The 17,092-nt window shown below is 38.5% G+C and overlaps 1 protein-coding gene across 1 annotated transcript in view; it reads left to right on the top strand.

Moving 5' to 3' along the window:
* Trp (transient receptor potential) overlaps window positions 1-17,092 on the top strand; it is a 207,921-nt gene that overhangs the window by 105,592 nt on the left and 85,237 nt on the right. Inside the window, exon 15 of the mRNA XM_077421230.1 lies at window positions 3,113-3,335. Within this exon, the coding sequence (XP_077277356.1) occupies window positions 3,113-3,335 (223 nt within the window). The remainder of the gene's footprint in view (window positions 1-3,112; window positions 3,336-17,092) is intronic.

Raw genomic sequence — 17,092 nt, forward strand, 5'->3', positions numbered from 1 at the left:
TTTATCGATTATAACGTTTTGAAAAAGACCAAGTAGGTCGAAACGTAAATGTTATATATATACATATGGTTATTAAATTTTAATTTTAAACTAACATCTAACATTTTTTTGCTCAAATTTTGGCTATTTAAACTTTCTTAGTTTAAATAAACTTACTTGTAAAAAGAAGTTGCACAAAATACACACTGGAGTGTGAGAAATTCTACACTGAGAAAAAAATGTTCTGCCTTTTAGTAAATATTAGTTTGCATACAACTGTGACTGCATTTACTAAAATAAAAAAAATTTTTCTTTTTATTAGTATATTTTTTTCTCAATAAATTGAATAAATACACATATATTAATAAAAAGGAAAATTTTCTTTATTTAAGTAAATGGAGTCACAGTTGTATGCAAACTAATATTTACTAAAATGCAGAACATTTTTTTCTTAATGCAGACTTATTTTAAGTGTTAATTATTCCGAATCAACAGACAATTGCTTTCGCAGTTGCAAACTATTGAAGACTTCAAATTTTTTTTACAAGATAGTCCTATCTTTTCTGTTTATTTATTCTGCCAATAATGAAGTTTCAAACTTTATCTAGAATCTTGGAGACTCCAGTATATATAACTATATACATAGAATTTAAAAAAAGGTTTAAAAAAAAAATTTTAAGTGGTATTTAGTTTTATAACTTCTTAGTTTGTAACAATATTATTGATTGTGTTAACAATATAATATTATTTTAATATCGTATGTAACAATATTATTAAAAATAACAATTCAATAAAATTTACTAAAATGTATTAAAATGGTTATATTCCTAGCAATATTACATAAATATTACATAAATATCACACAAATATTACGTAAATATTACGCAAACATTACGTAAATATTACTGTAATAAATCACCATTATGTGATACGTTTTCGCGGACATTTTAATGTTATTGTGATATCTCAGTTTCTGCAATATTTCTGCTATATTTCATTGTAATATTGCAATGGAAAAATAATATTGCTGTAATATTAGGGTTATTTGGGGTAATGTGCAACACTTTTTTTTGTTGCTCAGAAAACATATCCAAAAATCAAATTCTTGAATATATCATGGCTGTATAATGTAGAGGAAGGAAAATACTAAAATTCTGCATAATCAGATTTTCAAAATTTTAAATTTTTCCTAAAAATTTTTCGAGTTTTCAAAAACGTTTGTTTTAGCATTTTCAAATTTTCTTAGGGTGATGTGCAACACAGGTAAAATTAAGGTAAAAAATGCATAAATATTAACATCAATCGACTTAAATGTTAAATTTGGGTTTCTTAAATACAAATTAATCAAAATCTGGTAAACAAAAAATTTTATTGTTGTAATCGACCTAAAAAAAAATCATTTTTTATTTGATTTCTTATTTATAAATAATATAATAAAAAAAACGCAAAAATCTTTATTTTTTATTATCTGAATCGCAGTTGTTACAAGTAAAATAGTTGCGACCTTGCATGTCGACACATTTCAAATCATGTTGCACATCACCCCAAACACGCTATTTTGCGCGGACTGGCGTGACACCAACACAATGTAAGGAAATCACAAAATCGCTTTGGATTTATCAAAAGTACTTGAAAAACTAACAATATAAAAATATTTACCTATAAGATGACTGAAACCAATTCACAAAATCACTATGGATGTGAAGAACGAAAAAAACTTTCAGCTCGAGAAAAACTCGCTTTTCGTACAGCAAACCAGGCTGTATATAGCATACAGCAATAACTCGCGAGTTATTTATCTAAAACAAGGTACCGTCGACACAAACACATGGCAGTATGCGGTTCTGTCAAATGTCGACATGCAGACCAGGAATCGGAAACGTTGCACATCACCCCAAACAACCCTACTGTGGTACATGCTATGTAGGTTTTTATACAAAATTTACGTCATTTTCCTATCGGGGGTATGTAGTACCAATACTATGTTTGTATATAATCAGGTTTTGACGATTGTAAATAAGAAGCTTTTGGCGAACTGTGCTCTTATTCTAATAAAAAGAGTCACAACAATGTATTCTTCAATCAATTTTAGATGGACTTTAATAAACTTTTAATTAAAACTTATTTTTAATGGCATATAAAGTTAAAATCTAAAAAATGACAAATGACAGTAAATAAAATAACAGTAACAAACGTGACATTAGAATTATTTAATGCACTTGTAATATTAATAATACTATCATTTGATAGTCTTAAAATTTAATTCGACAATGTAGAAATGTTAAAATTTGGAAAATGTGATAAATGATAATTATCACATATTTTTATTAAAAAAAAGTCATTTTTAAATTAGATGTAAAAGAGATTAGATAAAATTTTGGTAGTTTTAGAATATATCACATCTAGTAAAAACATATTATATGTCACAATCTGTTTATCATAGCCTATCATAGAGAGAGTGCTTGTATATCTGAAAGAACATGATTATTTTAGAGTAGGGGAGACCGGGGCTAAACCGTCAGTTTTTTTATGCCGATTTTTAACAACAAAATAAATAATTTTAGTTAAATGTAGTATACCACTGTAAAGAGTGAACCTTTAGCTACAAAATTTATATAAAAAATTTTTATCTACGTCGTTTTGTTTAACCGGTATAGAGCAAATATGACAACGGTGAAAAAATTGAAATTTCAAAAATTCCGGGGTTTAACCGTCACCCCCCGGGATAAACCAGTTTCAGGTTTGATCGCCCATGAAATATTAGACATCTACATTGGATTCGTGTTCAGCATGCATTACTTTTTATAATCAGCATGCATTTATAATCACGTACCTCAAGATTTGGAGAGCAAATATTATTGCAAATATTACAAAGTTTCCACGCGCAGAAAATTTCATTTTTCACCACGAAAACACGTTTGCCCTCGTAAAAATCATAACACGGCAGGTAACCTGCCGAAACTCCGTTGGTCCCATGGGTACCATAAGCAGCGTTTACGATGATAATAGCAAGTTCGCACATATACATCCAGGTTCCGAGATATTTGATTTGACGGTTCAACCCCTTTGACGGTTTAGCCCCGGTCTCTCCTAAACACCCACTTAAATAAAAATTTAAAATATTTTATTTTAGAAAAAGTCTCGAGAAAAAGCTTTAGCCAGACACGATACCATAGTGCGTCTACTTATACGTCGTTACGTGACAGCTGAACAAAGGAAACGAGATGAGTTTGGTATTACGGAGGATGATGTTAGGGAAATTCGCCAGGACATTTCGAGTTTTCGATTTGATCTGATCGATATCCTTAAAAAAAACGGAATGTGCACACCGACGCTTGACAAAGAAGAAACGAACAGTCAGTATATATTTACGCATAATAAACCTATCATATAATTCATCAATATAAAGTATCTTATATAGTAGAAGAAATTTTCAACATCACAACGCTATATAGTTATAGAAGCGGCGAACTAAAGTAAATCACGCGATGAGAAATAAAGAATAGATGACATATTGAAATCTCTAGGGCAGTATTCATAGGCTCGTATTTATAGTCGGATCTTATTTCAAGAGTGTCTTAATTAATGTCTTAAGGCTGATTTATGATGGCCGTAATAACCGTAAGCCGTAGGCCCTAAAAAATTGACCAATCACAGTCGATTATTCTTCTCATACATTCGACTGTGATTGGTCAATTTCTTAAAAATTACGGCTTAAATGAACGGCCATCATAAATCAGCCTTTAAGATGCTAATACGGCTCTGTGATTGCTTCATAACATCTTAAGATCGTACTTAAAATGGTCTTAAATATAAGATCCGACATAGTCCAAATTTTTTTATATTCAAGATCACCAAGGTGGTCCTTTCGCTGACCCAGTTAGTCAAGTAACAGTCCGTCATGAGGTAATTGAAAACAAACAGTGACAAACATTACACAACATCCCAATAATTATAATAATATAACATGATTTTACACGCACGATTTAATTGTATTTAATTATTTACTAATTAAAAAAATATCACAATAATAGTGCGGTTGGACTCGATTTAGGTTAGTTCAGGCATGACAATACGAGTAAAGCAATATGCGATTGGATCCACTACTTATTAACCTCATATATCAGAGAATCAGAGCAAAACATTTGGCAAGCCCTTATTTTCAAGGTATGTACGAAATCCGGAAACTTCGGGGAATATTTTAAGACATGAATAATGTATTCATCTGATCGCTAAGTACATGTATTATTCGTTGAAAACCTCGGCCGTGGCGATTTGCATCATTCTATCTTTCTCGTTCATTAGATGTAAACAAGGATAGAATGACAATGGCACGCTCCGCGAACGCACATTTAGAATGACTTATTTCTTGTAAAGTGTCGGTAACCTCACTTGATTTTTCGTACACATGTCCCTTATTACTGATTACTGTATATTTAACACATCAAATTTAGGTACTTATCTAATACTTGTTCTCACGAAAGGACCACCTTAAGACTCCACACAATCAATGAAATGATCGTATATATAATGTTATCGAGATAATATTTAAGACAATCTTGAATATAAGGTCGAATTATGAATATCTATTTTAGCGTGAATGTGAATGTGGCACCTGATTTTGAGAAAACAAGATTTTCAAATATGTATTAAATTAAGTTTGATGTACACATACAGCACAAAATGTTTTCAAAAAATATTTCTGAATATTTCTATAAAAAATATTGCAAGAAACATTTTAAAATAGTTTTAGGAATATTTTAAAATGGTTTAAAAACCTTTATGGTAATATTTTTAAGAATATTTTGAGAAATATTGTTACGCTCCATTCGCTATTCGTGTCGCGCGCACTCACGAACGCGTCCGCGTACTTCCGGGATCGCAGAAATAACCACTCTTGTTATACAAAAAGGAACTCGGGTTTATTTAAACTCAGAACGGAATACAAGAAAGTTCTGGGAAACCGGACCGAACGATTCGAGTCACCAGATCAATCTGACGGGCGGTAATTAAATCAATAATTCTATGCGTCCCCGTTGTCAAGGGACGCGCTTCGGCTTGAAACTTCTGCGGAGCGAAGCCAATTTCAGCCCACGAGAACGAACGTCTCGGCACGGGCGAGCGGGCGTAACACTGCCCCCCCTCTTCAGATTGTCGTCCCGACAATCCAGAGGGGCAATTTCCTGACTGGGCGAACTTTTCTGTACGATTCCAGGGTACCGGGACGGCCTCCTGCCCTACCCTGGGCTGCTGCCACAGGTTACCGGGCACCGTCCTCTTCTCGGTCCCAACCGTACTCTGGAAGTCCAGGACCATGTCCTCTTCACGGCTTCCTACCCTACCCTGGGCTGCTGCCACAGGTTACCGGGCACCGTCCTCTTCTCGAGTGCAGGATCATGTCCTCTTCCTCATGGGAGAGAGTCCCCAATCGACATTTTCCGGAAGAAAATACTCTCTCCCACCTGCCGACTCCAGGGCGACCCCTCATCAATTCCCTCGCAAGAGATCTCGCCTCCCAACACAGGCCTCTTCCTCTCAGCTCCCGAAGTCGTCGGAGATGTCGCTGCTCCTCTTCTAAATCTTCGGACAAGGGGGGGGGGAAGCTTACCGTGGACCCAACGTCTCGAAAGACTCCCCAAGTCCCTGCCTCGGCATTTGCCCTATGTCTCACGGAAAAACCACGGATCAAACAACCGTGAGAGAGGCAGTCTTACCCTTCGCCGGTATTAGGTTCGGCAACAAGCCAGCTCCCAAGATGTCCAACTCGGTGAGGAGTTACGCCCGCTTCGGCTTCCGTAAATATCTAAGAACAAAATAACACGCGCAGTAAACAGCGCAACACAACAATCTTAATTTCTATCGTAATTAACCTTCCCCGCAAATTATTACACCCAACCTAGTCCATAATATCCCTATCAAACTCTAATGTCTTTCGGAAAAAGAAGCCAACCTATCCGCATGCACAATTTTCTTCTTATGTCTCACAGATCTTTGAATACAATAGACCACATCATTCAACTTTTTCACTATTAAGAAAGGTCCTTCCCAATTGCTCTGCAATTTAGGGGCTCTACCTTTCATTCTACGAGGATTATAAAACCAAACTTTCTCCCCTTCTTGAAAAAGAGTTTGCCTGGCCTTTCGATCATACCAAGATTTTGCTCGTGAAGACTTTATATCCATACGTTCCCTAACGTTGGAATCTTGTCCAACTTCTCTTTCAAATTCCCAATAAAACCTTCAACTGACTGAGATCCTCCCCTCGGAGGACTTCCTAAAAGCAGATCTAACGGCAACCTAAGATCTCGGGCAAAACACAGCTCGGCGGGAGTTACTCCAGTAGTCTCGTGTTTAGAAGATCTGTAAGCCAATAAAAACATAGGGACCCAGCGATCCCAATCTTTCTGATTTTCAGAAATATACTTCGCCAAATAACTAATAATAGTCTGATGTTGCCGCTCGACTTGTCCATCCGATTGCGGATGTAGAGCAGTTGTTCTCGTTTTCCGAATTCCAAGGAGATTCATCAATTCCGCGAAAAGTTTGGACTCAAAATTCTTCCCCTGATCCGTATGGACTTCTAAAAGGACCCCGTGTCTAGAAATGACTTGATTAACGAAGACTTCTGCCACTGTACTTGCCCTAATATTCCTGAGAGGAAAAACTTCTACCCATTTGGTGAAACAGTCAACAATGACGAGGAGATATCTATTTCCGGAAGTAGTAATAGGAAGAGGGCCAAGTATGTCCATTTGTAATCTTTCGAATGGGGCCCCAACATTATAAATTTGTAATGGAGACTTTCCTTTCCCCAAAGGGCCTTTTTTTGACACACAAACTTTGCAAGTTTTGCACCATTCCTCCACATCTTGTTTACAGGTAGCCCAATAAAACCGCTTTCGGATTTTTTCAAGAGTTTTATTGACTCCAAAATGTCCTCCAGAAAAAGAATCATGCGCTTCTTCTAGAATCTGGTTAACACGGTTTCGAGGAACAATAAGCTGAAAAATACTTGACTTAAGATTCGGTGCTTCCCATCTCTTATAAAGAACCCCATCCTTTAAACTCAAAGCATCCCAATAAGACCAATATATTTGGGCGGAGACATTTCCAGCGGGTATTTCAAAACGAGACGGACGTATTCCCGTTTCTTTCCCGCGGTAAATAAAAGCAATGCTAACGTCCTCTAATTGCTCCTTGCGCCAATCTTGAAGAGTTTCTCCTATGAGAATAATACGAGCGACTGATTTTCTTGATTCTTCAATCTGCCTTCTCTCCACTTTGACACAATATTCGCAACCAAATGATTCACATTGTCGTCTAGAAAGCCCATCGGCATTCTTGTGAATTAAACCTTTGCGATGAATAATCTCGAACTCATATTGCTGGAGTCTTTCCAGCCAACGCGCCAATTGCCCTTCTAAGTCTTTAAAGGACATCAACCACCTAAGAGAAACATGATCCGTACGAATCAAAAACTTCCGCCCTAGAAGATAATGCCGGAAAAATTTAATAGAATCGACTATCGCCAAGAGTTCTCGACGAGTAACGCAATAATTTCTCTCAGACTTACTAAGTACACGACTAAAATAAGCAATGACTTTTTCTACTCCCTCTTGCTTTTGTGAAAGGACTGCGCCAATTCCAATATTCGAAGCGTCAGTGTCCAAAATAAATTCTCCATCCCCACTCGGGAAGGATAACATTAGAGAAGAAGATAACACTCGTTTCAACTCTAAAAATGCACTTTGACACTTCTCGTCCCAAGAAAATTTAACCTGATTTTCTGTTAGAGCATATAAAGGTTTGGCTAAAGAAGAAAATCCTTTTACAAATTTCCGATAATATGAGCAAAACCCTAGGAAATTTCGAAGCTGCTTCTTGTTATGTGGAATCGGCCAATCCTTCACAGCAGAGATCTTTTCCGGATCTGTAGTAACACCTCCTGAAGAGACTATATGTCCCAAATATTTTACTTCCTTTGCAAAGAGAATACACTTTTTAGGGTTTACTTTAAGATTAACAGAACGTAACCGTGAGAGCACGTTCTTTAAATTCTCTAGCATTTCATTAAAATTTTTACCAAAAATTATTACATCGTCCAAATAAACCAAACAAATTTTATATAATAATCCTCGCAATACTTTTTCCATTAAACGCTCAAAGGTAGCAGGAGCGTTACACAGCCCAAAAAGCATTACAGTGAATTGCCATAATCCACGTCCAATAGAAAAGGCAGTCTTTTCCCTATCCTCAGGACGAATCTTTACCTGCCAATAACCGCTTTTAAGATCCAGAGTGCAAAACCAAAAGTTTCCCGAAAGCTGATCGAAAATGTCATCTATTCTAGGCAAGGGAAACGAATCTTTTTTAGTTATTGCATTTACCATTATATAATCGACGCAAAATCTCAACGTTCCATCTTTTTTTCTTACCAAAACAGCAGGAGAAACCCACGGACTTTGCGACTCTTCTATGACCCCTTGCTTTCTCATTTCCTCAATAATCTTTTCTACTTCCCCTCGCATTCGTAAGGAAATTCGACGAGGAACCTACTTAATGGGAGAAGAATCTTCTAAATTGATGACATGTTCGACGACTCCACAATTACCAGCAACAATCTCCTCGGAAAATACATCCTGATACTCCTCTAAGAAATCCGTAAAAATTTCTTTCTGAGCCTTATTTAAATTTGAGGAATTATTAGTATAGAGTTCTTTCAAGAATGGAGCTCTTTCGGAAGAAACTTGAATTCGAGAACAACTCAAAACCTTTTCTTTATCGGATTCTGAAGAAATAAAAGCAAATTCAAAAACATTTTCTAAATTTATCTGATGCAGAGGTTGATAATAAGCACACTTGACTTATATAAATCTGTTTAATTGAGCAAAACTCACAGAGAGAAAGATGCTTTCTAACGTGCGTAACATACAAAGGTACAGCCGAATCTAAGAGGTTAGATAGGTGCGGCGCGTAACATTAACGAACGACTCGTAACGACCCTAGAGATAATAATTTCAATCGGTAAAGTAGTCGGTAAAGAAGAGGGCTAGAGTCACACAAGCGCGCGCTTAAAACAATGTATCATAAGGACCATTAAAGAAACATTAAAAGAATAAAGCGATAAACTAAATACTATTACAACACTCCCACTATTTAGTTATTCGCGCAACGACAATAGTTTCTTAAGAAAATTAAAACGTACTCGAGCTAGTCCCTTTGTTAAAATGTCGGCTAGTTGATATTCAGTGGGCACATATTTCATTTTGACCCTACCACTTTGAACTTCTTCTCTAATAAAGTTCCACTTATTGTCTATATGTTTAGTACGTCGATGAAATTGAGTACTTTCGCTATATCGAATTGCACCCTGATTGTCACACAATAATACTAAGAAATCTTGATTATCATTTAAGGAATTAATTAATCGTCTTAACCAAATGAGTTCCTGTACTGCTGCTGCAGCCGCAACGTATTCACTTTCTAGCGTCGAAAGTGCATTCGCATCCTGCTTCCTCGAAGCCCAAGCCACTGGTCCGCCGCACATCAGCATGATATATCCAGTTGTCGATTTACGATCATCGTGATCTCCGGCCCAATCCGCGTCAGAGTAGCCTGTCAGTGTCGTGTCGTCTTTGTTAAACCCATCGTAGATGATTCCTTGTTCGATTGTTCCCTTCAAATATCGAACAATCTGTTTTGCCGCCATCCAGTGTTGAGAGCCCGGATTCTCTTTAAATCGACTTAGCAAATTCACACCGAACGCTATGTCTGGTCGTGTCATGTTGGCTGCGAACTGTAATGACCCCAGTAGCTCATCGTACGGTTTCTGTCGCATCTCTTCTTTTTCTTCATCATTGGTCGGACACATCTCCTTTGACAATTTGATCGACGAGTTTACTGGTACTGATGATGGTTTTGCATCTTCCATTCGAAACCTATCAATTAACCTTTCAATATAAGAACGTTGGTGAAGTTTAATCGTTCTTTTCTCTCGGTCACGTTCGATCTCCAGACCCACAAAGAATCGTGGTTCCTTTATCGTTATTTCGAAGGCTGCTTTAAGATTATTTAAGAACTCGTTCAAAAGATCCGCTGAATCGCTCATGACTATCCCGTCGTCTACGTACAATCCCAAATAAATGAAGTGCTGGCCTCTTCGTCCAATGTAAATGCAGTCATCTGCGCTTGACCTTTTCATCGAGAAACTTTCCAGTACTTCGTGGAATTTAAGATTCCAGCATTTTGGTGATTGCTTAAGCCCATATAGACTCTTATTTAGCTTCACGCGATGTCCCTTCGGCCACGGTCCATCCGGCAACTCAATCCAAATGTCTTCTTGCAATTCACCGTATAAAAATGCAGTCTTAACGTCAAACTGCTTCATTTCGAGATCTTCTTTTGCTGCCTTGGCAAAAAGAACTCTGCAACTATCTGCTCGAACCACAGGTGCATACACATCTTCGTAGTCGATGCCCATACGTTGTGTAAATCCACGGGCAACCAAACGTGCCTTAAACCGATCCTCTTCACCAGGAGTCTGCTTCAGTTTAAACACCCATCGACAATTGATGGCTCTTTTATTTGATGGCATTTCTTCTTCACACCAAGTAGAGTTCTTCATATGCGATTCGATTTCCTCGTCGATGGCCTTCTTCCATTGTTCTGCTTCAGGACATGATATCGCTTCCATATAAGTTTGTGGCTCTTGAATTGCCAGCATCGCATGACCAAACCTCACCGGTCGTTTCAATGATTCACGTGGTCTCAAATTCATTTCCTCCGGTTTGACTGGTTTGGCTTCTTCTTCTGATGCTTCTTTGACTTGTTCATCATCTTCATTGTTGGTAACTTGATCCTTTGATTCTTCAGAATTCGCGTTGTCTCCCACTGTAACTGTAGCAAATTCGAAGTTTCCAACTTCGTCATCAAACTTTACATTTGTTGCATGAGTAAACTTTCGTGTCTCAGGATCAAATAGTTTATAATTATTTGACTCTCCTTGGTATCCGACAAAGATTCGACGAACCGCCCTTTTGTCCAGCTTACGTCGTAATACTTTCGGTACTTGTGAATAACATGTTGTACCAAACACGTGAAAGTTTGAAATATCTGGCTTTTTATTGTGCCACAATTCAAACGGCGTCTTGTTTTTGCTCTTCACTGTAGAAACTCGATTCAAAATTTGGGCTGCCGTCAATATAGCTTCATTCCATAAGTATTTCGGAATATCTCTTGCGTACAACATTGAACGTGCGCTTTCCATTAATGTTCTAATTTCTCGTTCCGCCTTCCCGTTTTGCTCCGGGTTGTACGGGGCTGTTGTCTCGTGTACAATTCCTCTGCTCTTGAATTGTTTATGCAAATGTTCGTTGACAAATTCTCGCCCATTGTCTGACTTAATTACCTTGATCTCAGAACCAAACTTTGTCTTGACCATATTACAATATTCGATAAGTCGTTGGCTAACCTCTTCTTTGTTGCGTAGTGTGTACACCGTCCGAAACTCAGTTGCATCGTCCTTCAGAACCATGAAATATTTAGCACCATTCAGTGCTGTTTCCTCAATAGGGCCACACACATCTGTATGAGTTACCTCTCCTGCCTTTACATCTTTCGGAATCGCTGAATGAAATGGTCTTCTTGCTTGCTTTCCATATTGACACGCCTCGCAGAAGAATATCGTTTCATCGTTTAGCTCGATATTAGTTATCGCATTATTCTTGACCATTTTCCGTAATGTGTCAACGCTTGCATGACCCATTCTCTCATGTAGTAGTTTCAGCGAAATCTTCTGAGCTGTGCAGGCTTGTGATGGCCACACCGGTCTGAATTTCATCTTGTACACATTGGTGTCCCAGAATCCATACGCATAGGTTTGATTATCTCGAATTACCTCAACATGCTCCTTACATGTTATTATTTTAAAGTTGTGGTCCGTTGCGGCTTTAAAACTGAACAGATTCTTACCTAGTTCTGGTATCCAACGAACATTGCTAATAGTTACCGTTTTCCACTGCTCATTTACCCAGGCTTCAACTTTTATTTGACCGACGCCTTTCACAGCCAAGCTTCTGTTGTCTGCTAGACCAATTTTCTCATTAGTTCCTTCCTCTTCCAGTGACCAGAATATTTTTCGATCAAACGCCATGTGGTAGCTCGCTCCGCTGTCCGCAATCCAATCCTGTGGACTTATAGCTACATTTGCTTCACCGGAATTACACAGAAAAGTTGTACCTTGCTTATCATCGTCTTTTGACTTTAATTTATTTTCTGCTTTCTTAAGTAGAAAACAGTCCGCTTTCTTATGACCGGGTTTCTGACAATGGTGGCACTTACCAGTAAATTTCCCTGTAAATTTTGGATTATCGCTAACCTTAGATCCCTTTTTTAAATCCTTAGACTCGAATTTCTTAGACTTTAACGGCTTTGAGGCTACCAGTGCCATCACATCATCATCATGTTTTTGTAGACGTTCATCTGCATTCATTAGTGCATTGTACAGCTTATCGAGTGTCTGATCCACGTCCGGCCTATTATCCCACGTAGTACAGAAATGAACGAAGCTCGATGGTAAACCATCCAATATGATCGCGATCACATTCAAATCCTCGATTTTTCCTCCTGCCGCTTTCAGTGCACTAAGCGTCTTCTTGATGTTCCCGATATAGTCTGTCATCGACATGTCCGGAGTCATCCTTGAATTATGCAGCTGTCTGTATAAACTTACAATTCGTTGTCCTGACTTCTTCTCATAGAGTCCTAGAATTGTCTCCCACATCTCATTTGCAGAGTCGCATCCCATGATGAGATTAATAACGTTCTCTTCGACAGTTAAGCCAATCAGTCGTCTCGCACCTTTGTCCTTCTTCAGCCAATTATCCAGTTGTGCTCCTCCATCTGGCCTGCACTCGGATCCATCCAGAACATCATCGAAGCCTTTCTCTTGCATTACGAGCATTAACTGGAATTTCCATACTGAGAAATTATCCTGGCCTGACAACTTCCTGATAGTGGCTAATTCGTTATTTGACATTGCCATCTTTGCTCGTCTTTGTACTTGGAAAACTTTCCACCGCTATCTTTTCTCTCTATTTACTGAGATTGCCGTAACTCGAGCTTTTACACGCGGTACGCTCGTTTCGAACTGCCACCGTATAAACAGCTCACGATTCCGCTCAATTATACAAGTACGCGCAGTGGAAGCGTGCTGGGCCCATAACCTGATGCAGAGGTTGATAATAAGCACACTTGACTTATATAAATCTGTTTAATTGAGCAAAACTCACAGAGAGAAAGATGCTTTCTAACGTGCGTAACATACAAAGGTACAGCCGAATCTAAGAGGTTAGATAGGTGCGGCGCGTAACATTAACGAACGACTCGTAACGACCCTAGAGATAATAATTTCAATCGGTAAAGTAGTCGGTAAAGAAGAGGGCTAGAGTCACACAAGCGCGCGCTTAAAACAATGTATCATAAGGACCATTAAAGAAACATTAAAAGAATAAAGCGATAAACTAAATACTATTACAACATTATCTTCCTTAAGAAATCTACACCTAATAAACAATCATCATTCATGTCTATTACATACATAGAAATTTCCACGAAATATTTTCCCAAGAGAATTTTTGCCATGACCTTAAATTCGATGGGAACTACCTCTCCAGTGGGATATCTAAGAGAATTGTCCTTAATCTGAATGATGTGCTTGCCCTCTCTAAGCATTCTTCTACTAAGAATCGAAACATCCGAACCCGTATCTATCTTGAAACAACACTCGTTACCATCCAACATCCCCTTATAACTAAAATAATTTGAACTTGACTTTATTCGATTAACAGAAAAAGTTTGAGAACAATTAGAACAATTAACACTCGGGGTAATGCCCACTTCAGTTGTTCTTCCCCCGCCGAGAGCAACTAAACCGAGTTTCCCTTGTTCTCAGGACACTCAAACCGGAAATGTCCCTCCTTTCCACAATTCCAACACTCTTTTGTTCTATTCCAATCCCTCCGCTTATAACCATAACCTTTCTTTCCTCTTTCTTCGACTTTTTCATCTCCGTCCCCCTTTTCATTACTCTTCACGCCCCTATCCTTCCCCTTCTCAAATCGCTTCTCAAAATCCCTCCTTCTTTCAAAATTTCCTCCCTGTATAATTTTGACGGCCTTTGCCCTCTCTATGGCCAACTTCAGCGAGGTAATCCCTTCTAGCTGAAGAGTCCTTCTAACAAATCCGTCCGAAAGGGAAGAAACAAATTGAGCGCACGCGATCTTGTCTCGAACCGCGTAGGGACACTCAGGATAAGCTAATCGAGAGAGCCTTTCCAATTCGTGACCGAAAGTAGCTAAATCTTCCCCGAATCTTTGCCTTCTGTTCGTAAACTGAGTATAATAATTTTGCGAAAGTTGCCCCTCACCGAAACGTAGTTCTAATTTGGATTTTAGTTCTTCGTAACCCAAATTCTCTAAATTTTTTACCGATTCTAGGACAGAACGCGCTTTTCCCCTTAAGCACGACGCTAAAGCTACGGTTTTGATCGCATCGTCCCATTGATTCGCGCGTGCGATTAAATTAAATTGCGAGAAAAACTCTCGCAACGGAACCACACCGTCAAACGTGTCAGGTTTAAGTTTATATCCGATTTCACTGCGCGCGCCGTTTGCCACACCAACGGCTTCTACTTCCGGACCGCGATTCGCTCTAATATTGGAAGGACTTAGCTGTGTTTCCTGAGAAGGCAACCGGTCTCCCCGTAAAAATTGGAGCTCCTCATCGTGCCGGCGAAGCATTGCGGCGAGTTCCTCATCACGTTGCGCCTGCTCCTCGCGCATTTGCCGCATCTCCTGTAGCACGGTTTGGAGAGCTGCCGTCTCTGAAGCTGCCGACTCCGTCGCAGGCTCCGAAGAGTCCACCAGGCGTCTCTTTCTCGTCGCAACTAGCGTCGTCATGGCACACACACTCACACGCGCGATCCCGGACGAGCCCCCAAAAAGTGTTACGCTCCGTTCGCTATTCGTGTCGCGCGCACTCACGAACGCGCCCGCGTACTTCCGGGATCGCAGAAATAACCACTCTCGTTATACAAAAAGGAACTCGGGTTTATTTAAACTCAGAACGGAATACAAGAAAGTTCTGGGAAACCGGACCGAACGATTCGAGTCACCAGATCAATCTGACGGGCGATAATTAAATCAATAATTCTATGCGTCCCCGTTGTCAAGGGACGCGCTTCGGCTTGAAACTTCTGCGGAGCGAAGCCAATTTCAGCCCACGAGAACGAACGTCTCGGCACGGGCGAGCGGGCGTAACAATATTTATAAAAATGTTCTTCTTTATCATCCAAATAATATTTTCTTAAATATTTGAAATAGGGGAGACCGGGGCGAAGTTGGCCCCACTTGCCATGTTGTGATTCTTATCAAAGCAAACGTGTTTTCGCTGGTCGAAAGTAAAATTTCTTCTACGTCGAAAGTTTGTAATATTATTAAGTGTTATTGTCTCTCCGAATCTCAAAGTAATTCATGCTGAACACGAATTCAGTGCAGTCTTTTTATTTCCATTCATATCTATTATTTTATAAGCAACCAAACCTAAAACTTGTGTTCGGGGCGAAGTCATTTCCAAACCAAAAAGAAGTCAAGAAAACTAAATAATATGTGCTGCGTATGCTCGGACATAATAGACAACAGAGCCGATGAAAAACAGTGCATTTTGTGCAGGCGTAAGGCACACAACGAGTGCGTGCGCTCGTCAGACTCTGTTTTTACATGCTTTAACTGTTAGCGAAAAAGAAAATTGATTTTCTTGAAATTATTTTCCGCTTTTTATTTTTCTACTAAAAAACAATGAATAAAGTGTATTCTAATATTTTTTATGATCAAAATTAGGTATCTATATTTAAAATCCAGTCCGAGAATGAAGATACGACTCCGCCCCGGGAATTTTGACTTATCGTTTTTTGCACCTTTGTCGTTTATACCGGTTGAACAAACCAACGTAGACCAAAAACGCCTATATAAATTTTGTAGCCAAGGGTTTACTCTTTACAATGGTATATTATATTTCACTAAAATGATTTATTTTGTTGTTAAAAATCGGCACCAAAAAAAGGCCCGACTTTGCCCGGTCTCCCCTATATTTTTAAAATATTAATTCAAATCTACATATTGTTTTATAATCTTGTTTCAAAATATTTAAAAAAATATTTTAAATTTATTCATTATTGGTTTTATAATCTTTTTTCAAATATTATTGAAACATTATGAAATATTCTTAATTAAGAAAGATGCATGGTAGCGCATCTTTCCGTGCTAGTTCGCAACGACGTTGCTAGGCGGCGCATAATAGTAATAAGATTGACTCGTAAGTAAATTTCAGTTGGGGGCTAATATAAGCAGGCTTCAGACGAAGCAAAATCATGACATCTGCGAAACATATATTTGCCAGCAGTACAATGCAAGCCTCACCCACACAACATTACGCCGATGATATAGATATACAAAAAGTAATATTAATATTTTTAAAAAATTTTACAAATATTATTGAATGGCAAGATTCCAATAACTTTGGCGCCTTAATTTGACGATGGTTTCTGGTAGTATTTTTAACGCTGAACAATTAGTTATTTGTGTAACAAGTGCGGGAATTGGCTCGTGCGTCCACTCCGCACTCGTGTCCAATTCTCAACCCGCACGTGTTACATACCTTATTTTATATTACAAAGTGCGTGGAAAGTGGTCCATTATTGCGCGCGCGCCATCTATGCGACGGATGGCCGATTCCACACACGAGTTGAACCAGTGCGGTAATATTACATTACCGCACAGTTTTGACTTGTGTGTGGAATTGCTCATTTGTCGCACAGATAACGCGCGCGTAATGGGCCACTTTCCACGCACATGTGATAAAAAAAATTGTATAGGTCTTATAGAGCTAACCGCTCTGGTTTTTAAGATATACAGTGTTAAAGTTAAAAATAAATTATATAAATTTTTAAATAATGTTTCAATTGTGTATGTATAAACAGTACACACGTAGACTACCGCTTCTCCCCCGCAAGCAGGGGGAATGGGAATGAACCTCGGTTCGCGTGAAAAGTTAAAAA

This window comes from Temnothorax americanus, unplaced genomic scaffold, assembly GCF_048541705.1.
Source record: "Temnothorax americanus isolate GAGA-0224 unplaced genomic scaffold, ASM4854170v1 Scaffold65, whole genome shotgun sequence".
Lineage (NCBI taxonomy): Eukaryota > Metazoa > Arthropoda > Insecta > Hymenoptera > Formicidae > Temnothorax > Temnothorax americanus.